Here is a 26524-nt window from a genome sequence, read left to right as displayed (position 1 = left end):
GCCCCCGGCTCCGCGCAGCAGCCCTTTCAGCCCGCGCCATCCCGGGTTCTCCCGGCTAACCTCCGCGGCCCGGAGGACCGGCGGACCCCGAGCCGGCCCGCCCAGGTCACCCGGAGAGCCCCTCCTGCAGGTGGCTCCGGGGCCGCGATCCCCACCTGCGCACGGGCGGAGCGGAGGGGCGGAGCGGAGGGCCGGGGCCGGGTCCTCCCGCAGCCCGGCGAGGCCGCAGGCTCCGCCCCGGCTCCGGCTCCGGAGAAACTTTCCGTCGGCGCCGTACGCTCGGCGGGAGCCCGGAGCCGGGGCCGAGCCGCAGCCTCAGCCGGAGCCGCAGCCGGGGCGGGCCCGGCCCTATGGGCAGCGGGCGGCGCGGGGCTCTGCCCGCCGCGGTCATGTCCGCCCCGCGTGCACCTGCGGACGGCGGCGAGGCCGAGCGCGGCCCCCCCGAGGTGTCCCCCCGGAAGAAGAAGGGCAGCGGCAAAGCGGGCGGACTGCGGAGGGCCTTCAGCTGGCTGCGGGGCCGGAGGAGGAAGAGGAGGGCGGGGAGCCCGGCGGCCGCGAGCCCCGATCTGCGCGGAGCGGGTGAGGGGGGGCGGGGCGGGGAGCGGCGGTCGGGGGGCACGGAGCGGGGACCGGGGGGCGGGGTGACAGCTGGGCCCGTCGTGCCGTTTGTGCCGGTGGTGGCGGCGGCTGACGAGAGCTGCGGGTCGCGGCCGTGGAGGTGGCCGAGGAGAAGCGGAGGGGTGGGCGAGGAAGACTCGATGTGAGGCCGCGGCGGAGCGGGGCTGTGTGAGGAGGGGACGTGGGGACCGAGGAGACGGCGGAGGAGGGTCGGCGACGGTGGAGAGGCCGAAGCGGGCTCGGTGCTGAACGGGGGCTGCGATGGCGGTGGTCGCGGCAGGACGGACCCGGCGCTGCTCTCCCCGCTGCCCCGAGGGCTGCTGCCGGTTCGGCTCCGGCTCTGCGCTGACTCAGAAGGTCGTTGGGGCTGAGGGAAATCTGGAGGCGCGCCAGCCTCCTCCTCCTCCTGGGCCCGTGTTTGCCGTGCTCCAGGTGTGGCCCTTCCTGTCCTCGCCGTGGCCCCGTGCTGGGCTGTCCTCGTGTCCCATCCGCGCCCCGTCCGGAGCCGCCCGCAGGGTGCGAGGTGTGGAGGTGCGGAGTTGTGCCACGCTCTGCTCGCGCGGCTGCTCCCGGTGGCGGCGGTCACAGGAGGGGCGGCACGGCTCCGTCCCCGCCGTGAGGGATCCCGGCTGTCACACGGCCGTCCTTCCCGCAGGGCGCGGCGGTGCCACCCGGCTGCCTTCACCTGGAATTTTCCTCCTCCGTTTGCCCCGGGGGGTTCGTTCCCAGAACCGCGGCTTCGAGAAGCCCACTGAGATGTGCGATAAGGAAGGAGGGGCCGTGAGAAGGCGGGGGGGGGGGCCGAGGGGCCGAGCTGTGCGGGGGGTCCCTGAGATGCTGCCTGGGCGCAGCACACGGAGCGCGCGCTGCTGCCTGAAACCTGAGCAGAAAAAGCAAGCCGTGCTAAAGCATGTGATATTCCTCCCTGCAGGAGCGCCCGCTCCAGCTCTGTCAACCCTTTCCTTATTTTTATTTTTTATAACTAATAGTTTTTCCCGAAGTTTTACCGTTCGCCCGCTGATCAGCAGTCACGGCTCCAGCCCGCTTCCCGGCCGGACGCTCAGCATCCCGGCACCCAGGATGAGGGGCCGTGCAGTGTCCCCATGTGGGTGGCAGCGCTGCGGGTTTCTGTGCCCCTATGGGCTGCGGGTTCCCCGCTGCGCTTCCCGCAGAGCCGCTCGGAGGTGCGATGTGGGGCAGCGCGTGCTGGTCTGAATCACCCTGCCGGCTCCGGCGCTCAGCGGCCCCACCCGGCTTAACCGCCTCCAGCCCGGCTGTGCGCAACCCGGGGCTGCGCTGCGGCCTCGCTGCCTGCTGACCTCAGGCGGGTGCTGCGTGCCGTCCTTCCCGGCGTAGCAGCGCCGCGTTGCTCCCCGAGCAGCCGGGGAGACGACGCTGGTCCGTGTTGTGCGGTGACGCCCCGCAGAGCTGCGCTGTGTGGTTGCGGAGCTCGGCAGCGCCGGGTGCCGTGTGAAGCCGTGAGCTCTGCCCAACCTGGCGGTGTTTCCAGACGTCGAGCTGGGAACTGTGGGATGGGGAAGAGGAGCACTTAAGCAGGTCACTGTGGGCTCTGGCTGCTGGCGCTGCGCTCTTCTCTCTCTGTGTCTTTGTGGTGCTGAGCTCTGCAGCGGCCGTGGCTCTGTTGCCCTCCGTTTGCGTGGCTGTGGGTGCTGGGTGTGAGGTGCAGCTGTGGGTCAGGGCTGTTCCTGCTCCCAGCCTCAGTATCAGCCTGGTCCGGATTGCTCAGCACTGAGACCATGGGAACTGCAGGATGAAAGCGATTCCATTTTGGATCGGCCCTGCGGTCCATCTGATGGGAAATCCCAGCTCTGTCTGCTCAGCTGGGCTGGGAAGAGCTGGGATGGATCTCGACGGGTGGATCTCAGCGGAGGAACGGCACCAGGCAGGGGCAGCGCTTGTGGAGGACGGAACCCCCTCCTACTGGATGCTGCCGTCCCAGCACAGCCTGGAGGAGCGGCTGCAGCATCCGTGAGCACTTGGGTGACAGCCACAGGCACTTCCACTGCTCCAACACGCGTTGGCGGCTGGAAGATGGAAAAAGAAAGAGAAATGTGTGAGCTGAAGGAGTGCATGTGAGCTGCAGCCCTCGCACGGGTCGTTCTGCCCTCCTGCAGAGGAGGAGCGCCGCTCGATGCCCAGGGTGTGCATTTCCCCAATATTGTGGTGCCTCTGGAGCTGAGGGTGTTGTCAGCCCTCGGGATGCTGGGTTGAAGCAAAGGGCCCTGTGCTCCTGCAGCCTGCCCTGCAGTGCCGTGGAGCTGCTTTTCCCGCTGTCTGCAGGAGATGTTTTGGTTGGGAATAAGGGAGCTGAAAGCTTTCTCTCTTCCTGTGAGAGCAGTGCTTGCAGACCCACGGGGGGCTGACAGCCTCTTAACTCTCAGCAGCGCTGTGTGCTGCAGCAGGGGGGTGTGAGCAGGCCCCCGCATGGCCGTGTGCTGGGGGTGTTAGCCCGGATTTTGGCTTTATATGGGCCTCACAGCATTGCTCGCGATTCCCCAGCAAAGTGAAGGAATCGATGTTCTAAGAGCACTAAGTGAGCGTTGGCTTCTTGCCTTTGATGCCAGCTTCATGCAGCAGCAGCAGACTTCCTGAGTGCTGGGGTTAAGATCACAGCTTTAAACGCACGCAGCGGCTGCACAGCGGGGCTGAGCGCTGCGGGGCTGCGTGTGCTGCTCTGATAGCAGCTCGGTGCCTCTGCCCCCCACGGCCCCCATCTCCGCTGTCGCGCGGCGGCGCCGTCGCCATTTGGTGCCAACGTGTTCTGGTCCCGAGCTGCTGAGCTGTGCTGAAGTGCAGGAAGTCGTGGGGAGGTGGCAGTGCGGTGCTGCCCGCTCCATCCGCGCGGTCACGAATTCGTTAAATCTGCAGAAGGCAGAGAGTGACACTTCAGAAAATGTGAACAACAGGAATCCGCCGGCCGGGCCCGGAGCCACCGAACAAAGAGAGGTGTGTCCTCAACCGCAGCTATTCCACCTGGAGACAACTGCAGGAATTGCTCTCACAAATAGCGTTCCGTAAGAGCCGATAAAACTATTTCGCCGGGGTCGTGTTTCCTTTTAGAAGGAAGGTTTTATTTCATAAGACAATATCATCATTGACTTCGTCTCCGGCGCCAGGGGGAACGCAGGCCAGCGGAGGGCGAGGAGCTGAGCAGGGATGAAGCGAAAAATCCTTCACCTGCCAAAGGAGCAGAGGAGCAGAGCCCTGCGCTGAGAGCTGCGCTGCCCCGGGGCGAGGAGCTGCGCGGTGCTGACAGCCTGGGCTCCGGCTGCAGCAGGAACTAACGCGAAACCCTCCTGGTTATGTATTGCTGTTAATGATTGGGGATCTCGAGCGGGGGTTTTGTGTCACCTTTGCCTCTCTGAGCTTTGCTTCCCCATTAAGGGAACAAGGGCTGAATTCCTTTCTCATTCAGGCAGCGCGGCTCCCGCTCTGTTTGCTCGGGGATGGAGTCAGAGCGGGGACTGATCCTTCCCTGTGGGGCACGGGGGAGTCTCTGCCCCACGGGACGTGGGCTGTCTGCCTGGCGGAACAAGTGTGGGACCGCACCAGGATTGGATGTGCAGCAATGATGAGATCTGAACCTCGTTGTCCATCTCCCTGCTCCTCCATCCCCCTCTTGTTGGCAGGGCTGGCTCTGACCTTGGCTCTGCTCCCTGCTGGAGCCCCCAGAGCACTGTGGCTGCTCAGTAGGAGTTGGGTGCTAGCAACAGGGAAGTGTCTGCCTGTATCTGGGGCAGTGCTGCAGGCTCCAGCCCCCTCTTTTTTGCAGGGAGAGAAGTGAAAATGCTTTCCTTCAAAAAGTGTTTGGTGAAGCTGTGTCACGGCGGAGGGGGGAAGCGTGCAGTGCAGGGGTCTGCGTGCCTGCCTTGAAGCAGCAGCGCCAGGTTGTGGGGGTGCAGTGGAGTCACCCCGCGCTGCTGAGCAGGAAGCTCTGGCTCTGGCTCGTGTGCCCACGTCCCGGTTTAGTCCCAGGGCTGCCCTCAGCAGGGCGCTGCAGCGATGGGCCGCGCTGATGCAGCACCACGGGGTCAGGCTCTGCCCCACCACGCGCTGGTGGGAACCCGAGCAGCGTTAATTCCACTGCAGAGAAGGAGGCTGAAGTCCAGAGGTGAACTCATTGTGGATCCCCTCGGGAGGTCGGCACGGGGCGTCCGGCTGGTAATTGTTTTTACATCGCCTCCATAGTTGTAGCGCTGCGCCTTCACCACGAAGCCATCCTTCCTATTTATCCGCGCCCTCGCTGAATCACCAAAGGAACATAAACGCCGCCGGTGGGAATTGCCCACCCTCGGACCAGCTGACCCCTCCCTGCCCTCGGAGCGCTTCATTTTCTCATTAAAGCCAGAAGCAGAGCCGCACTTCACACGGCAGGCTGCTCGCCGTGCCCACGCGTTTCGCAGCCGCCCGGCTCGGGCCTGTCTGTGCAGAGTCGCCCTTCGAGCCGCCCGCACGCAGCCCCGTCCGCCAGCTGCCCGCGGAAGTGCGCGGCCGGAGAGCCGTGGCGAGGCCGCGGGTTGGGATCAGCCGGGGAGGGAGCGGGGCTGCGGCGATGTCCTCGTGCACCGGCTGGGCTCCGGCCGCAGCTTCGGGCGGCAGACGCTTGGAACTCCGTCGCCTTGCTGCCCCTGGGAGAGGGCGGGATGCGGCGCGCCCTTGGGGCTGCGGGTCCCGGGACCCCCCCCACAGAACCCCCCCACCCCGGGCTTATCTCCCCCAGAGCCGGAGCTGTGCTCAGGACGCGCAGAAATTGGTGCGGGCTCTCCTCGGCGTTGCCGGTTCGTGAGCCGGGACGGCCGTGGCCGCCGTGCCTATAGAATGAATGGCAGAGGGCAGAGCGGGGCCGTAAACCCGTGCCTGCGCTCCCACCCACGGCACCCACCTCGATCCGGGGCTGGGAGGGCCGCTGGGCGCTCCCGGGAGGCCCCTCCTCTCCTCCTGTGCCATTGGCTCCGGCAGAGCCGGCTGCGAGCCGGGCTCCCGCAGCGATGGGAGCGGGCGGCCGGGAGCCCTGCGCTGCGGGCCCCCCCGGCAGCCCCCTCAGCACCGCCATGTAGGGCCGCGGCATCCTCCGCCCGGAGGCGGTGGAGGCTGAGATCGGAGCCATGGGCAACGCGTACCGCAAGAGGAGCCCCGCGGGCTCCCCCTGGCCGTGGGGTCGGGCTGGGAAGCCGAGGGCAGGTAGGAGCGGGGGGGGGACGCGTCGGCGGTTGGATCCGTGGCCCTGGGGGCTGTACGGGGCGGTGGCGGAGCCGGGGGAGCAGAGTGGGAGCGATGATGGGGACCGAGATGGCTCTTGCTGTGTAGCTGCGGGCAGTCGGTCCATCGCAGCTTTATGCTCTGGGGGTGCAGTTCAGAAGACTGGAGAAGCAGAGGGAGCTCAGCTCTGGGATCCGAGGGAGGGTCCCGTGTGAATCGGATGCATGTATGGGGTTATCAGGCCCTCGGGGTCCCGGCCAGCCCCCTGCTTGGTGCGAGCGGTGAGGCTGCTGACCCGTCCTGCTGATGTTAAGCTGCTTCCCTGTCCCCTGTGTGTGGTGCGGAGGGGATCTGACTGTGCTCCTGGCTTGGACAGGTGTGGTTGATGGGACTGAGGTGGCATTAAGGGCCGTTTGGTGGCTTGTCTGCGCTCCCTGCGTGCTGAGACCCCTTCCTGTGGTGTGTGCCAGCTCTGGTGTTTTTTGGTGCCTGTCCCCACATCCTGCCCTGCTCAGAGCCAGCACTTGGGCTCTGCTGCCAACTCTGCCGGCATCCCAGTGACCCTCTTGTCGCAAGGCAAACATGTCACAGCCTGGATTCGGCGCCCTGGCTGGGCTCAAGGTGCAAGAAAGCCGTGTGAAACTGCGAGGTGTGGCTCAGAGCTGACCTGCAGAGCGCGGCGGGCAGCCAGAAGGCTCAGCCCTGCGGTGACTCTGCGGGTCCCATTTGTCCCTGGAGCACAGGGACAGGTCGGGGTTTGCAAAGTGGGCGGCGCTGGGAATGCTCACGGTGCGTTCTCAGCCTCATAACTGAGGAGTAAAAGGTGTGTAACATCTGTAACAAAGCCTCCATTTATCCACACCATCAATTACCTGTTGAAATCGAATGGGTATTAAGCAAAGCAAACAAGTCCCAAAGAGTCAGCTGGGAAATCCCTTTCCCTAAGATTTGGTGGGGAAGTGAAGCGAGCACCTCCTGCCCTGCAGGCTCCTCCTGGCCCCTCACCCTGCAGTCTCCTCTCCATCAAACCATTGGGGCTGGTCCCAGTGGGGACAGGTCCCCTGCTCCGTGCCAGTCTTGTGCTGCCCCGTGAGGGGCTTTGAGCAGCTCCTGGTCTCGCTGATCCAATCCCCCAGGCTGGGGCATTTCTGTCCCAGAACGAAGCTTCCTGCCAGCCTGGCTGCTTTGCCAGCGCCGTGCCTTGCTCCCCAACTTGCACCCCGTGTTCCCACAGGCCTGGGGTTGCAGGCTGGGGACTTCAGGTTGGCTGCACCATGGTGGCATGGGCAGATGGGCCCAAAATGTGCACAGTGGGTGCAGCGCCGCCAGGCAGATGCTGGGATGGGTGAGGAGGGCTGAAGGGCACGGGGTGGAAGGCACTGAGAAAACATGGGGCAAGTTCTGTTTGTTCTCTGCCACCGCTCCATGGCAACGGCGCGGCGGCCACAAAGCCAAAGAATTTGCATTGTGTCGCTTCAGCGTTTCGGAGGGCGCAGCTGGGATCACGGGCTGGGGGCAGGGTGCCGGCCCCGCTCCCTGCCATGGCGATGCCCACTCCTCCTGCCCTGACCAGGCCCCGGAGATCCTGGATTTCAGGTCTGAGGATCACTGCGTATCACTGGTGGCGAGACCAGCAGCATCCCGTGGTTCCCATCTCTGGCTGCTCGGCCCCATCGCCACCCTCTGGTTCTCCTGGGGTGGGTTTGGTGTGGCTGGGGCTGGGCGCACTTCCTGCTGCTGCTCGGCTCTGCGGGAGTTTTGCTTGGCCTGCCGTGTGCTTTCTGAGAGTGTTTGCAGGCACTCCTCCCTGGACCTGCTGGCCGCTGCTGTGTGACCTCCCTGTCCTGGGGTGTGTTGTGTTTCTCCCCTCCCACAAGGTTCATTCTCTTCCAGCCGCTCCAGACCCGGCGCCCCGGCTGCAGGGCGTTCAGGAGCAGGCAGGCAGTGCCCAGCCATGTGGCTGCCCAAAGCCTTTTGATCTCAAAGAGCCGGAGCCGTGCCAGAAGGGGCTGGCAGGAGGCTGAGCTGCCCACGACCTTCTCCCTCCCTTCTCCCTCCCTGAGGGGCGCCGCATCCTCAGCCTGAGCGGCCCAGCCCTGCTTATCCCACGTCTCTCTCCCCGTGCCAGAGCAGGGGATGGATGTTCCCCTGGGTGCATCCCCTCTGCTCTTCCCCTTCTGCAGGAGCTGCGTGGGGAAGGGCCCTGGCAGTCCTTGAGTACCATGGAGACCGAAGCCTCTTATCTGCTCCTTATCAGGACAGCCCCGCCAGGCCCTGCTGAGTCAGGGTGCAGGAACGTGGCACCCGGCCAGGCTGCGCCCAGCAGAAGCGAGGTGCTGAGCACCAGCTGGGCCAATGGAGCTGCAGGTCCTGCCGCTGGGAGCCCTCAGTGCTGCTGTGTGTAAAGAAACCTGCAGGGTCTTGTCTCTAATCCTTTCCTGGATCTGCTCCCATGCGCAGCACAGGACCTGCTGTGACAGGCATGTCTGACATTTGCAGAGCTCCTTCGGTCCCTGTGAGCGCCGGGCACGATGGCACGCGGTGGGGATGGAGCGGGCGGCGAGCAGCGCGTGCAGCGCTGGGAAGGGTGCATGGGGGGAGGAGGACAGGAGCTCAGCAGAGGCAGAGCAGCGCTAACAGAGCTCTGGACTTTGGCACAGCTCGGCGTGGCTCAGCAGGAGGGAGGAGGTGACAGTGGTGTGCCCGCAGCCGGGGGCTGCCATGCGTAGGGCTCACCCCCAGCCCTCCCTCGCCTGCTGTCTGCCCGTGCTCTGTGTAGGCCATTCCCGCCTGGATCCGGCTCCCAGCTCAGACAGTGTTTGCCTTCAAACCTGTTTGGTGGCTTCTCAGGAGGGGCCGAGCGCAGGTGGGGACGCAGCAGGAGGCCCCGTGCAATGGGCTGGGAGCTGCACTGCACTGCCTGCCAGCTGTATGGGGCTGAGGGACGGAGCAGCCCAGGAGGGACCGCGGCTTCCCAGTGTGTTGTGTGACCGGAGCTCAGACTCTGTGCTTTTGTGGCTCAGCTTGTCCCCATTTCATTGCTGTGCTTCTGCCTGACAGCAGCTGTGGACCACAGCCCTCCCCCAGGTGGGGTTTCCCATCCCATCCCCACCTGATTCTCTGTGGCCGTTCACTTTCCCAGGGCACTCGCGGTAGTTTTCTGCACTGTAATTGAAAGGAAGAAGAAGACTCTTGTTTGTTTTCCTGTTTAAAATTAATTTTATTTCTGTCTCTACATGGGATTGCCTTTGAGAACAGAACCAGCAGTGCTGTTCAGGTCGTGTTTATTTACTTTGCGGAGATGTTTTCCTGGCTGGAAGATCAGCCCTGGAGCAAGGAGCAGGGCTGGCTGTAACCCTGCAGATAGCACTGCGGGGCAGCCCGGGGCCTTGTGGCCAAAGCCACCGTCAATATTATTGTGCTCTTGTCCTGCCTTAAGACGGCTCAGTCCCAGTGTGCAGACCCCATGCAGAGAGTCGGGGCAGCAACAAGGGTGGGGAGCTCCTGCAGCCCTCTTGGCACACAGGGACTGTGCTGTCCCCAAGCAGCGGCCACATTTGCACGCCTGGGCATCACCATTTGGTGCCTGTGAGCACCGTTTGATGCTCCGTGGTGCAGAAGGTCCCCAGTGCCACCCAGAAGGGAAGGCAGCATCTCCTCCCGTTGCTCCTCTGGGACCTCGCAGCCCCCATGCCAGCTCCCCTGCTCCTCCTCCCCATTTTTCCCCGATGAGTCAGTGGTGCCGGGCGGGCGCTCCTGTTCCCCGCCGCAGGACCCAAAGGCAAGTCGGGGCAGTGCTGTGCAGGCAGCGATGGATGCACACACCTGGGGATAATGGCCCAGCCCGCTGCTCACAGGAGGTGCAGGCGCAGCGTGGAGCACGGAGCCAGCGCTCACCCCTTAGCCAGGCAGTGAGGGTTTCTCCCCTGGCTCACCCATAGACGGAGCCCCTGCAGTGGGGCCTGCACCACCTCCTTGCGGCATCCTCAGCTGCGTGGACCCAGCTGTGCTCCTTTGGGGTCTCAGCTCTGGTCTCTCCCTCCATAACAACAGCAGCGCTTTGCCCGTTGGACACCAGGTTCTGAACAGAGAAATCATCCTTGGGGCCGTCCTACCTGTCCTGGGCAGGAACCGGTCCTCCTGCTGCAGGATGCGGCTGCCACGTGCGCATGAGGCACGTGTGTGCCAGGCTGGAGCAGGAGAGCCTGGAGGGGACGGGTCGATCCAGGGCGCTTCACAAGGAGTGAGTGAGGGATGGGATGGGATGCCTGGGCAGGCGTGTTGCTGCCGGTGTGGGCCGCAGCTGCAGCCTCTGCTGTGGGATCCCCGTGTGCTGGGCTGCAGCTCCATCCTGCTCCATCCTTTGCTGCCATGGATACTGAACCTTTCCTGCAGCACAGCGATGCGCTGCCCGCAGAGCAGAGGGCAGCGCTTGGTGCAGCACGTGCCGCCTGCTTTGTGCACCCTCAGCCCTTTCATTTTGGCCCTTTTCCATTTGTGCTGTGAAAAGAGCTGGGAGTGGCTGCCTGTGGCTGCCGGCACCTTCTGGGTGAGCGCGTGGGCAGTGGGGCTGATCCTGTCCTGCTGTGGGGAAGGTGCTGTGCACTGCTGACTGCAGGGGTAGGTGTGCAGGAGCTGCAGGGAGCTCTGCACGTTTGCTGGAGGAGATGCAGAGGAGGCTGCACCACCAGGCCAGGGCCGTGCCCGTAGCGCAGTCCCTCTGTGCCTTGGGTAGCTGCTCTGCCCGCAGCCAGCCCCATGTTTGGCTGCAGTAAGCTGGTTGCACATGAGCTGCTCCTGCACAGGAAGAAGGCTTTGCCCCACCTGCCCCACTGCAGGTGCAGCGTGCAGGATGGATGCGTGGTGCTGGTGGGGCCCCGAGTGACATCAGTGCTTGTTTGGTAGGGTCAGCACTGTGCTGGTGCAAAGCTCAGCACTCACCTCCCACCCCACGCGGTGCCCCGGGTGCTGCTCCCCTTCACGCCTGGCTGGACGGCCTTCCTTCAACGTGGGGGGGTGAAGGAGGGGTCTGGGGCAGCCGCCGGCTGCTCCCTGCAGCAGGGCCGCACGCTGCACCCATCTGGCAGTGCAGAGGAATCCCTGTGCAGTGGGGCAGCCCGACAGTGGGTGCACAGAGAGGTGTGGGTGCTCCCTGCCTCCCCTCTGCCTGCAGTTCTTTCCCCTCGTGCGTGGGCACTGCGGCTGCCAACCTCCATTCCTCTCCTCTCCCCCCCGCCTGCCCCAGCGGCTGGAGCTACTGGTTAGACTGGTCCGAAGCCCGGTTATCCCCCAGTGCCACAGGCTGACCGTGACACTGCCGTGCTGGGGGACACGGTGGGGACATGGGAGCACCGGCCCTACCTGCCCTGCTGCAGCAGGTCCCAAAGGTTGATGCCTGGGGGGGAAATGCCTCCCAGCTCCTCCCAATTGATCACAGTGCTGTGAAGGCCAGCACGCCAGTTTGCAGGGCTGCTGTGTCCAGTGGGGACCAGTCCTGATTGATGTGGATGATGCAGGGGGATTCCTCCCCGAGCACAAGAATTTGGGGGGAATTCTCTGCACTCAGCCCCATGCCAGGCAGGGTGCGTCCCCGCACGCTTCGTGCAGGAAGGAGGGGAGGGCCGGGGGGGAGCGTGAGGCCAGAGGAGGGGCCCTGCTCTCCTCCTCCCAGCACCGGGAGCGCGCTGGGAGCAGCCGGGCTGTCCCCTCCTGCCGCCGCGCATCCCCCCCCCGGCTCCGGCCTCTCCCCGCGCAGCCGCTCCGCCGGGCGAGCATCCTCCCGCCGGGCTTCGTGCAGCCGGTCCTGCGGCACGGACGAGCGTGGGGAGAAAGAGCTGCGGTCTCGGCATCCGCCCCCCGGCGCGATAGGCGGCGGCGAAGCCTCGGCTGGGGGCGGCGGAGCCCCTTCTCGCGGGGAGCAGACCCTCCTCCTGGCCACCATGGTGGTTTTCATGGGCAGGAACCTCTCCTCGCTTCTGGCTTTCTTCAAGAAGAAGGGTGAGTGGAGATGCGGAGGAGGAGGGAGGGAGAAGCGCTTCGCTTGTCCTTGCACAACCCCGGAGCGCCCCGACCCCCGCGTGCCTCGGGGGTCCCTGCAGCAGCTGCCGCCCCCAGGAGGGCAGCGAAGGTCGCCGGCCCCGTTCCACCGTGGGGATTGCGGGGCACGGCTCGGTGCTCCCACACGGCAGAACGCAGCCGAGCCCACGCGGGTGGGGATCGGGCGAGGGGCTGCCGGCGGCGGGGAGGGCATTTCTCAAGGGAAGGGCGGTGCGGTGGGGCTGTGGTTGCCTCGTGTCCCCGCACCGGCATGGGGGGTCCCTGAAGACCCACCGATGTGCTCTGCGCCCGGCCGAGCCTTTGGGTGCTGAGGGTGCCGATGGAGGCAGCTGGCTCGGCCGGGCGGCGCGGCTCCATTGTTCAGGGCGGCTCTTTGTGTGCCGGAGCTGCCGAGCGGGGCTGGGGCCGGCTGTGAGCCGTGCTGGGGACAAGGCCTGCGTGTGACGAGGCAGCGGCGGTCCCGGTCGGTGGTGGATGCCGAGCGGTGCGTGCCTGCATCCCAGCAGTGTTTCCCTCCAGCCCCGCCGCCTCCTGTTGTCTCCTTTCCCTTCCCCTCCCTGCCTGAAGTTGTTTTTTTCCAGGCAGGAAGAGCTGGAGGCTCTGCAGGCCGCTGAGGGTAGATGGAGCTGTGCCCATGTCCCCTGTGCGCTGGGGACCAAAGCTGGGGGTGGGTGCCAGCCATGGGCACCACTGGGTGCCGGGAAGGATGGGGCTGTGAGATGGGTGTGCGGGGCCCGGTGCTGGCGCGGCACCTGCAGCTCTGCCACCTGGTGCGGCTGCAAAGGGGGGACAGCAGCCTTAGGGCCCCCCGGGCACTGTGTCATGGTTTACGTATTCTGCACAAGCTTGGGGGTGAGTCCCTGCTCCCCGGGGTTCTTTGCAAGGCCTTGAGATGATTCAGTCCTGTAGAAGGAAAGTCTTTCTGTCCTTCTGTCCGTATTCACCCCTTCGAGCAGCCCGCAGCCCCACAGCACGCTGCTTTGTTGGCCCTCCAGTGAAGGTGCTGGGCGGAGGGCAGCTCTGTGCCCCAGCTCAATGCTGGCTGCTGGGGGGAAAACATTGCATCTCGCACGGCGCAGACAGCCTGACTCCATCTGATCGATCAGGCAGAGCTGGAGGGACGAGGCTGGTCCCGTGCTCTGAGCTCACGGGCAGACTGCATCCCGCCTGGCTGCAGGGCTGGGGGCTGCTCACGTGCAGGGGGCTGGGGGGTCACCGCTCTGCTTTTGCAGGTGCTGCCAAGACCGAGAACGACAGGCGGCTGAGCGTGCAGTACAAAGCAGGCGATGAGTGCCCCGACAATGTCTTCTTCCCCAGCACGCGGCCCCCGCACCTGGAGGAGCTGCACAACCAGGCCCGCGAGGGGCTCAAATCCCTGCAGCACCAAGGTGGGCACCGCCAGCCCCGAGGGCCCCCAGGGCTGCAGGGTGGTGTCCCCAGTGCCCCGGGCAGCTGGCTGTCCTGCCTGTGTGGGCGGTGCTGCGGAGAGTGACCAGAGTCCAGCACTGGGGGTGGCACCGGTTGCTACAGCCCCACTGCCCTGGGGGGCACTGGCTGTGCTGCTGGGCTCGGCAGCTGCGGACTGACCTTCTTCCTTCCTCTGCAGAGAAGCAGAAGCAGACCAAAAGTGCCTGGGACCAAGGGGACACCAACAGCCTCCAGGTGAGCATGGGAGCTCCATCTGGCCATGCCTGGGGCTCTGTGGGGGGTAAGGTGCGTGAGGCAGCCCCCCTACACCCTGCACAGGGCAGAGGGCACTGCTGTAGCACAGAGGAGGCAGGGATGTGGTTGAGGCTGGGGCTGCAGGACCAGGACAGGGGGGTTGTGGGGCAGGAGTGGGCTGCTCCCTCTCAGTGTCGTCCCATTTGTCCCATGATGAGGCTCTGTCCCTGTCCTCAGCACCAATGCATCATGCCTTGCCTCATGTGGCTCTGCCTATGGCCCCCTGCCATGCCTATGTCCTTCTGACCCCCCTGTCTGCCCCACCGGTGTCCCCTGGCAGTGCTGAGTGAGGTAAGGAGATGGGACGGTATGACAAGGACTGCCGGCCACATCCAGCCCCATGGTGGGGCCCCTCCCTGGCTGCTGATGGATGAGAAACTCCCACTCTCTTGGCTGAGCTGGAGTTTGCTGCTTCCCTGGGCTCTGACCCCGCTCCCTGCGCCTCACCCACGCGTATTTGCTTAAACTGCTGCCTCCCTTTGGCTCTTGGCCACCTTAACCCCTTAGAAGCAGGCGGTGAGGGCTTGGGGAGGAGATTCACAGGGTTGTGTCTTGTCCTGATCTCTGGGAGATGCTTTGAAACGGTGAGGTGGGCGCAGAAGGCCATGCCCATTTTGAGGCTGTGAACCCAGTGTATGCCATATTTCCCCTTGAACTGCCATCCCATAGCCTGCCCCAGCCCTGGGGTGTTTTTGGCTTAGTGTTGATGAGGTGGATGCTTCCCTCTGGTGTGGGGACAAGGCGGTGCTGACCCCTCCGCCCTGCTGGACCTGGCTCGCCTGTTCTCTGGGGTCTGCAGGACTGTGTGGGGTCCCTGGGGCTGCTCCCGGCCCCGCTCCTGGTGGGAGGACTCTGGCTGCCGGTGTGGCTGACTCAGCCTTTGGCCCTCAGCGTAGCTTTTGTCTGGGCTGTGGAGTCAGTTCGCGGCAGAGAAGGGGCCTGGAGGGGACGGGGCTGCGCCTTCCCTGCAGCCTGGGGTCCATCGGAGCCCACTGTGTGTCTCCACAGTCCTGTGCGTTGTCGGAGGATGACAGTGTGTCCTTACGGAGCCGGGCAGCCTCCTGCATCACTGACAGCGCCTCTGAGGACGCCCTCTCCATCCGCTCCGAGATGATCCAGCGGAAAGGTGCCGGGCTGTGGGGCCAGGGGCCAAGTGGGTGCCAGGGGTTGGGGAGCGTGGCAGGAATATCTCTGGGGCTTTGAGGCTCAGAGCTCGCATGGCCACAAACCAGTGCAGGGATCTGGGGGCCTTTGGAGGAAAGAGCAGCTCTGGCTGAGTCAGAGGCTGCTATGGGTTCTGGGATGGAGCTGCGTGAGGGGACAGATGGGCGCGCAGTGTCTCCTCCCTTCTTGGCTGCGGATGCTCCCTGGGCTGTGCCAGATGTGTGAGCAGCAGCTGGCACTGGGCTGCGGACATCGGGGATGCATGGCCCAGGGCTCATGTCACACCGGCTGGACTCACTCACACCTTTCACAGGTTCCACATTCCGACCACACGATTCCTTCTCCAAATCTTCAGAGAAGGCTGGCAGGAAGAGGAAGGAGCGGAGGACAACAGTGCTGGGCATCCCCCAGCACGTCCAGAAGGAGCTGGGTAAGTGCATGAGCAAAGAGTTGTTGTAGGGTTCGGTCCCAACCCTGGGGCTCTGTTTACCTCAGCTAGGTGCATCTGCCTTGAGATCACAGCTGGCTCACTTCTCCCTGCTCCCAGGTCTCAGGAACAGCCGAGAGATCAGGGAACGTCCCACAGATGGGCACGTGGGCAGCCGGGCACCGCAGCCCCTGCTGAACGGCGGCCAGGTCTCCGGTGAGGCCATCCGTATTCCCACCATCGATGGGAACCTGCCACCACTGGACGTCCCAGGGGGTGCCCGTGTGCGCCTGGGAGCCTTGGAGGAAACAGACACGGCTCTGCAGAAGCACATTGACCGGGTTTACTACGACGACACGTTGCTGGGGAGGAAAACGTCGGCCAAGCTGTCGCCCATGGTGAGGCCGAAGTCTCTGGCCGTGCCAGGCATGACCACCAGCGCCAACCCCCCGGATCTGCTGAGCCCCGTCATGTCCATCTCACCCCAGGGCACCTACATGTCCAAGATCATCCCCAACGCCATCCTGCCGCCTATGGTGGACGTGGTGGCCCTGACGAGGAGCAGCGTGCGGACGCTGAGCCGCTGCAGCCTGGTGTCGTCCAGCCCGGCCTCGGTGCGCTCTCTCGCCCGCTTCTCAGAGCACAGCACCCGCAGCCGTGAGCCCTCCTCCTCCAGCGACAACTGGAGCCACTCGCAGTCCACAGAGACCATTGTCTCCAACAGCTCCACCATCTCCTCGCAGGGCGGCTCTGACCGCCGGCAGGCCGAGGCTGGGCTGTGCAGCGAAGCCGACACCGCGCGACGCTCCGACAACGATCAGATCAGCGTGTACAGCTCTGCCAGCTTTGCCAGCGCCTGCTCCAAGCCTGCCGTGGCTGCAGTGCACACAGCTCACGGGCTGCTGGCCGTGGGGCCCCGCAGTGTGGGCAGCAGCGGCCGCACATCCCCCGCCTTCAGCACCAGCAGCCAGGCTGAGGGCTCGGACACGGGCAGCCTGGCGAGCGAGCGCTCCTCGGCACGCAGCGTCTCCCTCAGGAAGATGAAGAAGCCCCCGGCACCCCCTCGCAGGACATTCTCGCTGTACCAAAAGGCGGAGGGGGAGCACAAGGTGCTGGGGCTGCCCCCCAAGCCCAACCGGCGGCCGCAGCAGGCGAGCGATGCGCCCTGGTCCCCGCACCCTGAGCCCTTCAGCCCGACGGTTGAGGATGAGGTCTTCTCCTCATCACTGAGTGAGACCAGCAGCATCCGCTCTGAGAGCTTGGCTGGGACCAACTCCCCCAAGACCTCACGGGGCAGCCCTGGTGAGCGGGGAATAACGGTGGTGCTGAGGGAACCCTCAGCTCAGCCCAAGTGGAGCTGCCCAGATGGCTCTGACCGCACCATGTCACCCTCCAGCGGATATTCCAGCCAGAGCGGGACGCCCACACTGCCTACCAAGGGGCTGGGACCCCCGGCCGCATCCCCAGGCAGGGTCCAGCCCCAGAAGCCCGACCGGGTCTGCTCCTTACAGTCCCCCGCGCTGTCCGTCTCCTCCTCCCTCACCTCTATCTCCTCCTCTGCCTCAGACCCAGTGCCCTCTGAGACACCGCACTGCGCTCAAAGCCGTTCGGATAGGTTTGTCATCCCGCCGCATCCCAAGGTGCCCGCTCCCTTCTCCCCTCCGCCCACCAAGCCCCAGACACCTACTGCCCCCGCCGGCCCTCTCACCCCTTCACTGGACCCGTCGGTGCCCAGTGCCGCAGGGCAGGAGCCCTCCACCAAACCCGGCACCAAATCACCACCGCCATCACCACCACCTGCCTACCACCCGCCTCCTCCACCGGCCAAGAAGGCAGAGGTGAGCCCCGACAGTGCCTGTGAGGCCCCCGCGGAGGCTACCTGGCCCCCACCGCCCCCCCCGGCCCCTGAGGAGCACGACCTGTCCATGGCAGACTTTCCTCCTCCAGACGAAGCCTGTTTCTCCAGCCTGCCCCCGCCTGATGCCGTGCTGACCCCAGCAGCAGGGCAGAACCACGCGCCGAGCACAGCCGCATCTTCCTCCTCCTCAACCACCGTCTCCTCGAGCGTCCAGCAGCAGGGCTCACCGCCATCCCCCACCACGCCACTTCCCGGAGCCACCGCGCCACCACCCGCGGCCACCGTGCCCCCACCGCCACCTCTGCCGCCACCATCAGCTCCTGCTTTACCGCCCCAGATCTGCCTTAAGAAGGCGGCGAACGGCTCCCGGGCAGACAGCAAGAAGGAGCCAGCATCGCGCAGCAAGAGCGGCCCGGTGCCCAAGGAGGACGCCAGCCTGCCCATCGTCACGCCGTCGCTGCTGCAGATGGTGCGGCTGCGCTCCGTCAGCGTGGAGCCGCCCGCCGTGGCCGAGGAGCGCGCGGTGCCGCAGAAGCCCATCCGCCGGGCCCTGTCCACGCGGCAGCCCAATCCTGCCAAAGATGCGGTGCCTTCAAACCCGCTCCATGCTGCTGTGCACCTCAAGGCCTCCGCTGCGTCCTCCGGTGAGGCTTCTGGGCTGGCCGCAAAACCCCTGGGCGGCAAAGCGACTCCTCCTGGCCTGGAGGCGCCTGCCGGCGATGGGCAGCTGTCCCCCAGGCACAAATCCCCCACCTCCACCGCCAGCTTCATCTTTGCCAAAAGCACCAAGAAGCTGGTGATCGAGACACCCTCATCCCCTGAGGCACAGGCCGACCTGAAGAGGAATTTGGTCACCGAGCTGATGAATTTCTCCGGGCAGCGCTCGGCAGCCCCAGCTGCTGCCCAGCAGGGCCCAGGCAAGGCACCGGTGCACCGAAAGCCTGGCAAAGTGCCCCCTCCTGTTGCCAAGAAGCCTTCGCTCGGCCTCGGGCCGTCTCCATCACCACTGAGCCCAAAGGCACCGGAGGCGCTGGGCTCCCCTGCGCCAGATGAGAAAGTCAAGGCAGTGGCAGTGGAGGAGGAGAGCAGAACCAGCAGTGAGCCGGTGGGAATGGCTGAGGGCAGAAGCGCCGCGGTTGCAGAGCCGCCAGCACAAGGTATGTGGAGCAGGAGGGCTGGGGGTGCTGGCCGAGCCCTGTGTGTGTGCTGGGGGCTCCTTAGCCAAGAGCGACGGCAGCGCTGGGGGTGGTGGCCGAGCCGTTGGCCAAAGCCAATGGAGCTGAGTGTGGATGCTCGTGGCCAGGGGACCCAGCGCAGCACAGGCTGCATTGGGGCTGCTGTGGGACAGCAGGGCGGCGCAGCAGGGGATAGGCCTGTGGGAGGCTGAGCTGCAGGAGCGGGTCCTTGATGGGCTCTTCCCTCTTGCCTTGCAGACGGACAGGGAGAGACGGCCTGAAGGACGGAGCTGCAGGACTGGTGCCCCCGCGGACAGGAATCCAAATCTCTCAGGGACCTGGGCAGGTCAACGGATGAGTGTGGAACTGGCAACTAACTTAACACAGGAAGCAAACAGCCTTAGCCTCCATGGCCTTGATGATATTTATGCAAAAATGGTGTTGGTTTCACTTTCCTAAGTACTACAGCTTTATTTTGCATTATTTTTTTTACTGGACTCGAGGCCCACGCCCAGAGCCAGCGCTCCTCCCTGCTGCGCTGCCGCGTGGTTTGCGCGTGTGAGCAGAGCAGCTGCGCAGAGAGGAGGGCGAGGGGCTGCGAGGACAGCGCTGGATCCAACCTGCTCCCGGCCAGCCGGGCCTGTACAGAATCAAAGCACTTTGGACAAAGAACTGGAAGGCTTCGGCCGCCCCTGGGAGGACTTGGGCGGCAGCAGCAGCAGCGTGAGACGGAGCCCCGGATGGAGCGGAGCGGCGCTGCAGCCCTGGAGAAAAGCACGAGGGGTCTCTGGGCCGGCGCCGCTCCCCGGCTGCGGCTCACGGCGCTGCTGGGCCCGGCCGGCTGGGAGCCGCGCGGCTCGGCAGGAGCCCTGTGAGCTGCCGCCCTGGGCTGTGGGGTGGAGCCTTGATTTCTGTTTCTGTAAACTTTGGTCACATTTTGATTTCTTTGATTGTAAGGAAAAAAAAAAACAACAAAAGAACCAAAACCAAACAACCCTCTGCCGCCAAGTAGCCCCTCAGAGCTCTGTACCTGGCTGGTAAAGATGCTGACTGAAGCTCATTGCCTCCTGTGCTTCCTGGTTTTAGATCCCGGCTGCTGCCAACCACAGCATCACTGCATCTCAGTGCTGTGCAGCTCTGGGGCAGCTCTGTGGGTCCCCACAGAGGGACAGAGCTTGGGCTCCATCTCTGGCTTCTCTTGGCAGCACTAAAACAGAGGAGCAGGCAGAGCCATCGCCCCCTGGACGGACGGACACACCCAGGTGCTGTCAGCTTGACGTTTTATTGGGTTTATGACAGACAGATGGTTTCCGAGTCAGTGTTTAAAGGCTCCCAACCCCAGCCTGCCCCGGGCTCAGGTCGGACCTGGTGGGGCAGGGCTGTGCCCTGGGCTCCTGGCCCACAAGCAGCAGCCCCTGCTCCAGGAGGGCACGGAGCAGAGCAGAGCAGGGGACAGGAGCGACCCAGCTGCCAGGCAGCTGTCCCCCACCCTGGTAGCAGCAACACAGGTTTGATCAAGCAGCTTTCCCTTTCAACCCTTACGGCAGTGCCTGCACGTGCTGTCCCAGAGATGCAGCCAGCAAGCAGGTTTCCAGTCCATGGCACAATGGAGAGCAAGCCAGTGACCTCAGTGATGAGCCAGAGGACACAGGCACAAGAAACACAAGTCCCTTAGATGTGGTGCCATTGCCAGGCCCCAGCTCTGGCCCACAGCAGAGGTACTGATGCAGGCTGAGTAGACCCAAGGCAAAGATGTTTGGGCCAGCTCTCCAGCAGCCTCTCACCGTTACAGTGCATGGGAGACTGCAAATTCAGGTCCAGAGCTGCCAGGTCCCAAAGGGCAAAGCCCCCTGTTCAAGGTGCCGGGGAAGGAGATGCCAGAGACTGGGAAGGAGAGCCTGGATGGAGGGGTGGAGGGGCCAGGCAGGAGGCGTGAGCCGTGGCTCTGGTGCTTGTTAGCTGATGCTCCCCCCCTTCAGGCTTTTACACGAGATGCTCCCCAGCTTGGTCAGGAAGTTTCTCTCCTTCCATTGAGCGATGCAGTCCTCAGAGATGCGGAAATCAGCCTGGGGAGCAGAGCAGGGGAATTGGGTCAGGCCTGGGATGCACGCAGGCTGGGGCCGAATTGGGTGCTGCCTGAAGGTTCACCGACCATGACACGGCGGCAAGCACACAACCTCCAGTCACCCAGTGATGGGACAGTGGCATCCACACGGCCGTCAGCACTGCCCTGCTCAGTGCCTGAAGCCGAAGCCCTCAGCTCGACTGCTCTGTGCCCTCACCTGTAGCTTCTCAAACACCTTCTTCTTTGGCTTGAGCTCGTCGTCAGGTTCCCCGTCCTCGTAACCCTCCACGTACACACGCTCCCCAGCGCAGCACCCAGCAGGTGGGTCCAGGGGCTCCACCTGCCGTGGCTCTCCCACACTGCAGAGGAGTACAGAGGACGCAGAGTCACCCCCAGGCAGCGCCCACCTTGGCATCGCCGGGCTCTGAGGATCCAGACTGCACCCCTGGAGGGGCCTGCCCTGATTCCCCTCTCACCTGGAGGCACACAGCACCATGCCCTGCGACTCCACGCCTCTCATCTTCTGGGGCTTGAGGTTACAGAGCAGCACCACGAGCCTGTCCTGCAGCTGCTCCCTAGGGACAAACTGCACCAGGCCGCTGACCACAGTGCGGGGCTCAGGCTCCCCCACATCGATCTTCTCCACATACAGGCTGTCAGCATCTGGGTGCTGACAAGTAAAAGCAAGGTAAGGAGCAGAGAAGGGGACTGGGGTGACAAAAAAAAGACAACCAAAAGGGCAGACTCCTCCCCCTCACCTTTCCCCATACACTGAGTGCCCTTCTCGCTACTCCCCTCTTCCCATCGTGCCCTTACCTTTTCCACACTGATCACTTTGCCAACACGGATGTCCAGCCGAGATGGGACAACAGTCTCCGGCTCTGAGTTCTTGGTGCCTTTCTCTGCAGGCTCTACAGTGCAAAGGAAACAGTTGCACCATTCACCTTGAATGCTGGGAGCTGGCCAAGCCCTGGGGAGCACACAATGATCCCCACTTGCTGGACTTGGAGGCTCCTGAATTCCTGTTTGTCTGCACACACCACAGCAGCCCCTCCTCCGCTTCGCTGGCCTCTCAGAGACGCCTTCTGCCCTCTCACTGGGGCCCTGGCCTCTCCTCACCCTGCAGATGCTCTCCAAGAATGGCCCTGGAGAGACTCCCTCCTACCCAGCCCTGCACGGCCAGAGCCCCATTTTTCCCAGCAGCTCCTTACTTGCTTTGGATGGGTTGGGATATGCTGCGCTGGTCAACTTCTTCAGCTCCGGGCTGTTGAATTTCTCTCTGATGGGGTCAAGCAGTTTATTCAGGGCCACTTCCACAGAGTTCTTCAGGTCTCCAGGATGCACAACCTGTATCGTGACAAGCAGACAGGGCCCTGCGTCTCTCCCCCAGTGTGGATTTCCAACTGCCAGTGCTGCTCTGAGCCCACAGTGCTCGTGGGAGCCTCAGGGACAAGGGAGGCGTTCAGTCCCTCGCTGTACTCACCTGCTCAGCAAAGTCCTTCTCCAGAGCTTCATAGGCTGTGTACGTTTTGTTTCCTCCCCATTTTTCTTCTCGCAGAATCACAAACTCTGTGAGACACAATTAAGGCTCAAATTAAGCCCAGGGGAGGCTCCCCCTGCTCAGCCAGATAAACCACCCCACTCTGGCCAAGAGCGAAGGGAGCTGCAGCAGGGCTGGACAGAGGGTGTGCAGGGTGCAGTCAGTGTTAGGGATTGTATATTCCTGCCCCCTCCTTTTGCCCACAGGAAAAAGTGACCCCAACACCCGGTCACGGGGAGCCCTTCACCTGACTTGAGGGGAAAGAGGACGTGCTTAATGAAGGAGAGGACACCATTGTTCTCCACATTCCCTGGCTCACAGAAAGCCTTCTTCAGCTTCTTCTTCACATCTTCTTTGCGGTCCAGAAGGTCAATTTTTGAGTCCTGGAGGAAGAAATTTCCATAGCCCTTTTCTGGCCCAAAAGAAATAACTCACACAGGTGTTGCTGCACCTTTTTCTTAGACCTCAGCATGAAGTGAGAAATTTCCATCTCTCAGGGTGCAGCCTCTCCATCCCCAGCCATGAGCCCGTGCCCCTGCAAAGCCCCAGCCACCACTCAAGAACCAACCTCTTCTGATGAGCTCATTTTGCTGCCTGTCAGACCGGGAACCATTGGATTCATCAAATGGATGCGCTTGGCATAGCCCAGGGAAGGGAGGTACTGGGAAAATGCAAGGAAGTAAGTCATGGTCAATGCTACTCTACAAGTCAGCTTTAACCCATGCTCCGTGTTTGCTCCTGGCTCCGCATAACCTTGAGCACGGCAATGAGACCCAGAAAGCCATCATGGGTTCACACAGTCCTGACAGCCCGGAACATGTGGCAGCCCTGCCTGCTACACCAGAGCCCTGTGGGCCACAAGAGCAGCAGCAGGAGCTGCTAAGAGCACTGTGACTCTAACTGAAATCACAGTCATGTTTCTCCCAGTGGATTAGAGAGACTCTGAGTCCCACGCCAGAATCACAAGGGACCCAAACACCCCCATTCCTAACCTTCTCTGCAAAGGTGAATATCTTCCTTTGATCAACTCCACCAAACTGAGCATCGACCTTGAGGTATTCCTCATCCAGGGCCTGAGGAAAGACACAAACAGCCTTGGCAGTCCTGGCTTTGCCCAGCACCTCCTCAGCATATGCATTCTGCCAGGCAGCCTCAACACCCACCTGCAGGCCAGGGTAGAGCAAGCCACTCAGCAAAGGGTGCTCCACCTGCTTCACCACCTCTGCTCCTGCCTTCTTCGCATCGTGCTGTGTCACCACAGATGACAGACGGTACACATCCAACGTGTACTCCCTATGGGAAGGAATAGCACAGTCAGCACCAGGCAGAGGCACAGCTGCAAAAGCTGCATCGCATAAATATTGGTGCTGGCCACTGAGAGCAGCCTGGAGACACCTTCACTTTATTCCCTGAATAACAGTGCCTGGCAGCAGGCTTGGGAATGACAGCAGAGCCCCAAACCAGCTTCTCCCGTGCACAGAGGACCAGCAGCTCAGAACTCACTTGCTGAGCTGGTAGTCCGTGCCTCGGACAAACTTCAGCTTTTCCAGGGGCACCCCAATGCTCTCCAGCATGGCTTTGATCACATTCTCATAATAGCGAGTGCGCAACTCCAGCAGCTCCCAGGGGGCCTTCATGTTGTCTAGGTAAGCGTGGAGGTCAGCAAAGAGGATTGTCACCTGGTAAAGAGGGGACAGAGTCAGCACCGCCTGTCAGAAGATGCACAGCGCAGGGGGAACCCTGCCGGCCGGCCTCGCACCTCACAGCCAGCCTTCAGGAAGTCTGCGATCTTGGACATGGGCACGAAGTAGGCAACGTGCGGCTTGCCCGTGGTGGCGGTGCCCCAGTAGATCTTCACCTCCCGCTCCTTCAGGATGCCCATCAGCTTATCCTCGCCCAGCACCTCCTGCGAGAGAAAGCCGAGAGCGGCCGGGCTGGGGCGGGCATCGAGCCCCGAAACGAGGCCCGGCGCCGAGGCCCGGCCCGCGGGCTGAGCGCGGCGCTCCTATCGCCGTGCCCGGGGCCCGGCCCATCCCCTCAGCACGGGGCCCGGGCCCGGCCCGCCCCCGGTACCTGCAGGTTGCGGGTGATGAGCTGATACTTCTCCTGCGGGCCGGACGCGGTCTCCATGGCGGAAGGAAAGGACGCGTCAGCGCTGCGCACAGCCCGGGCCGCCCGCCGCACCTCGCCCACCGCGCGCGGGTTGCATCAGCCCCGCTCGGCGCTGCCGGCGTCTCTCTGACGTCACTTCCGCCCTCGGAGAGCCGAGCTGCCCGCGGGCCGCGCTCCGCCAATCCGGGGAGGGCAGGGCCGCGCTCCGCCAATCGGGAGGGGGCGGGGCGGGTCCGGCTGCACGTGCCGCTAAGATGGCGGCGGGTGGAGGCGCGGGGCGGCTGGAGCCGTTAATCCGTTACGGAACGTTTCCCTGGTGCGGACGCGGCCCTGCGGGGTTGGGGTACGGCAGTGAAGGAAGCGCCTCCCGTCCTGACAACCAGACGTTGGTTCTTTAAGTCCTTTCTGGTCGGGAGCTCCGCCGTCGCCGCCTCTGCTCTCGCTCCGGTTCTGCCGTGCCGCCTGAGGGCGCGCTGTGCTGCTGCGCGCGTTGCGCTGCTCGGGGCTGCCCGGCCTCGGCTGGTTTCATTCACGTGCGGTCGCTCTGGATGCAGCGATTCCTCTTGTTTGGACGGGCTGATGAGGCGGAGCGGCAAAACCGATGTTTCTTATTTCTGGAGTAGGTGATTTCCTCTTCAGAAAGCAATAATAAATAAAAGCAAAGGAAAGACAACAGGTGTCTCCTTCAATCTGATGGTCGCAGAGGACAGGAAATGCCTTCCCCGAGCCCAGCTTCTCCTGCTGTGAGATTCCCACCCACACGGGGCTCCCAGCGCCCGAGCTTTGCGTTCCCATTCACTTTCTCAGGAAGGACAACAGGTTTTGTTTGTGGATGTTCTTAAGCTATTGAATTTTACAGGAAGCTTTTCATCTTCTGATCTCTCCTGACAGGACTCGTTTTGTGTGAGTGCTGAGTGACTCATGCAGAACAGTTCTTCCGCTGTTTGGGTTTTTCCTAGGCTGGAGAAGGCTGTTGGTTACTGAGAGCAGAGGTGAGGGATGAGGAGCAGTTAGGGTCCATGAGACTGGATTGCTGAAGGAGTGCTGGGCACTTTAAATGTCAGCTGGTGAGGGTTGTAATTAATGAATATTGGCTTCAGGTGTGAGTATGGCTGATTTACAGCAGGTTTGCAGGGGGTGGTACAGGTTGTAATGATTGGGGCTTTCATTGGTCTTGCTGGTGAAGCCACAGGGTGTGTGAGAGAATGTTTGTAGGATGAGGACTGGTTGTTGGTGTGTGCTGTTAAGAGCCAAAATGCTCAAGAGCAGAGGTAATGGGGACCCAATGGCTAGAGCAGTGAATCGTTGACTTAGGAAACAGGTAAGTGTTTATTAGTTAATTCTTCTTGTGTGAGAACGGCTTATATTCATTTGAACAGGTACTAAAGGTGGATATTAAGCCAAGTTCTTAGACTTATGGAGCAGCTGTGGCTGTTCAGCCAGCAGTACCTTTCAGGATCTGAGCTTGTGAATTTAGAGGCAGGCTGGTGTCAGAGATGCCAAAGCCTGCAAAATTGCTGGGTGTTCTGTGTCAGTGTGAGTCTCAGCTTGTCTCCCTGTGTCTCAGCTAGTAACAGTGCCTTCCCAGTTACACTGCACCAGAAGTCTATTGGGTTCCCCAGGGCAGCTTCTGGTCTAAGAGTCAGTTAATAAAGCTGTACTGAATTGCTGGTAGCACAGGAGCTGCACACTCATGCTGTCTTTGGGATCCAGAAACTGAGAGCTTTCCAAAGCAGTAAAGTGCTTGAGATTTTACCCCGTAAGACACTGTGAGAGGTAGAAAACACGAGGGCTGGTCCAAATGAGGGGTAAGGAGGCTGGGAGTCCTGGGCAGGGCCGAACTGGAGCTGCGGTGCGGCTCCCGGCAGATGGCAGCAGCCGAGCAGCGCCGCGTTCCGGCGGTTCTCCGCTCCCTGCGCTCACTGCAGCCGTGCTCCGAGCGCTGCCGCTCCTTCTGTGGCGTTGGGCATCACGATAACATCTGCTCCTCTGCACTCTGCCTGTTTCTGCCGTGTTAACGGCGGCTGTGACTTGCTGGTTCCCTTGGTTGACGTTCTCTCCTCTACTTTCCTCTGTGTGTTATCTTTGCAGCTCTATTTCAAGAACTGTTCTTATTTTTGTGACTCTGAAACAATACAATGAAAAATTAATGTCTGGCACTTTGCAGCCTTCTTCTGCATCCTGGTTTGCCAGGCATGCCCCCAGAACGGCTGCTATCTGTTATTCTAAAGACAGAAGTGGCAGATTTGCCACAGAAGGGAGCTAAAGAAGCATCCCCAATGGGTGCACGCCCAGAAGGGAGGATCTGCAGATCCTACAGAACTGAAGTGTTGGGACAGTGATCTACTGCTAACACCCTCTACGCTTTGCCACTCTCAGAGCTGTCAGCAGCAGAGGCTAAAATGAAGGTGCTTGGGAAGAGCAGGGATGCATATCTGCTGGAGAGCAGTGACAGGAGGGCAAGGAGTGTTCTGGTAGCTTACAGAGATGGCGCCCACTGTGTTCATTTCAGCTGCTCATGGGCTGCTTTCCAGCGTGTGGACACAGCATCAGTAATGCAGAGGGG

General features: G+C 62.9%; 3 protein-coding genes across 5 annotated transcripts; 1 reads left to right on the top strand and 2 right to left on the bottom strand.

Annotated features, from left to right (window-relative positions):
* Window positions 1-106: 106 nt before the first annotated feature.
* Window positions 107-5707, bottom strand: LOC128088299 (basic proline-rich protein-like). Its single transcript, XM_052698678.1, has 3 exons — window positions 5509-5707; window positions 4815-4882; window positions 107-1498 (listed from the first exon to the last, which is right to left on the bottom strand). The coding sequence occupies exons 1-3, from the start codon at window positions 5705-5707 to the stop codon at window positions 107-109; spliced, it is 1659 nt and encodes a 552-aa protein (XP_052554638.1).
* KIAA1522 (KIAA1522 ortholog) lies at window positions 5630-19296 on the top strand. 3 transcript variants are annotated; one of them, XM_052698878.1, is made up of 7 exons: window positions 5630-5820; window positions 13128-13283; window positions 13502-13557; window positions 14626-14743; window positions 15095-15211; window positions 15329-18223; window positions 18500-19296. In XM_052698878.1, the coding sequence occupies exons 1-7, from the start codon at window positions 5745-5747 to the stop codon at window positions 18520-18522; spliced, it is 3441 nt and encodes a 1146-aa protein (XP_052554838.1). In that variant the 5' UTR covers window positions 5630-5744; the 3' UTR covers window positions 18523-19296. The 3 variants fall into 3 exon arrangements, with proteins under 3 accessions (XP_052554838.1, XP_052554836.1, XP_052554837.1); XM_052698876.1 differs by lacking the exon at window positions 5630-5820 and adding an exon at window positions 5870-11835; XM_052698877.1 differs by lacking the exon at window positions 5630-5820 and adding an exon at window positions 12080-12562.
* Window positions 19297-19504: 208 nt separating this feature from the next.
* YARS1 (tyrosyl-tRNA synthetase 1) lies at window positions 19505-24083 on the bottom strand. Its single transcript, XM_052698902.1, has 13 exons — window positions 23920-24083; window positions 23606-23752; window positions 23350-23525; window positions 23010-23139; window positions 22839-22919; window positions 22415-22507; window positions 22094-22229; window positions 21790-21875; window positions 21518-21653; window positions 21123-21217; window positions 20783-20976; window positions 20524-20665; window positions 19505-20307 (listed from the first exon to the last, which is right to left on the bottom strand). Exons 1-13 carry the CDS (start codon window positions 23974-23976, stop codon window positions 20197-20199), a joined length of 1584 nt encoding a protein of 527 aa, XP_052554862.1. The 5' UTR covers window positions 23977-24083; the 3' UTR covers window positions 19505-20196.
* Between the last annotated feature and the right edge of the window lie 2441 nt (window positions 24084-26524).

The sequence above is a fragment of the Tympanuchus pallidicinctus genome, unplaced genomic scaffold (assembly GCF_026119805.1).
Source record: "Tympanuchus pallidicinctus isolate F22 unplaced genomic scaffold, pur_lepc_1.0 scaffold33, whole genome shotgun sequence".
In the NCBI taxonomy this organism is placed as follows: Eukaryota; Metazoa; Chordata; class Aves; order Galliformes; family Phasianidae; genus Tympanuchus; species Tympanuchus pallidicinctus.
The sequence above is the reverse complement of the archived record's forward strand: the minus strand, read 5'-3'. Positions and strand labels throughout refer to the sequence as shown.

What these genes read in the sequence shown, in the direction of transcription:
- LOC128088299 (XM_052698678.1), bottom strand. Translation starts at nt 5,707, where the DNA reads ATGCCGCGGCCCTACATGGCGGTGCTGAGGGGGCTGCCGGGGGGGCCC. An exon ending in GATCGAGGTGGGTGCCGTGG is followed by an intron (nt 4,883 to 5,508) that starts GTGGGAGCGCAG and finishes TTGGTGATTCAG; the next exon opens with CGAGGGCGCGGATAAATAGG. An exon ending in GCTACAACTATGGAGGCGAT is followed by an intron (nt 1,499 to 4,814) that starts GTAAAAACAATT and finishes TTTTCTGCTCAG; the next exon opens with GTTTCAGGCAGCAGCGCGCG.
- KIAA1522 (XM_052698876.1), top strand. Translation starts at nt 11,340, where the DNA reads ATGTGGATGATGCAGGGGGATTCCTCCCCGAGCACAAGAATTTGGGGG. An exon ending in CAAATCCCTGCAGCACCAAG is followed by an intron (nt 13,284 to 13,501) that starts GTGGGCACCGCC and finishes CTTCCTCTGCAG; the next exon opens with AGAAGCAGAAGCAGACCAAA. An exon ending in GCACGTCCAGAAGGAGCTGG is followed by an intron (nt 15,212 to 15,328) that starts GTAAGTGCATGA and finishes CCCTGCTCCCAG; the next exon opens with GTCTCAGGAACAGCCGAGAG.
- YARS1 (XM_052698902.1), bottom strand. Translation starts at nt 23,976, where the DNA reads ATGGAGACCGCGTCCGGCCCGCAGGAGAAGTATCAGCTCATCACCCGC. An exon ending in TATTCACCTTTGCAGAGAAG is followed by an intron (nt 22,508 to 22,838) that starts GTTAGGAATGGG and finishes GCATTTTCCCAG; the next exon opens with TACCTCCCTTCCCTGGGCTA. An exon ending in AGGTGTTTGAGAAGCTACAG is followed by an intron (nt 20,308 to 20,523) that starts GTGAGGGCACAG and finishes TCTGCTCCCCAG; the next exon opens with GCTGATTTCCGCATCTCTGA.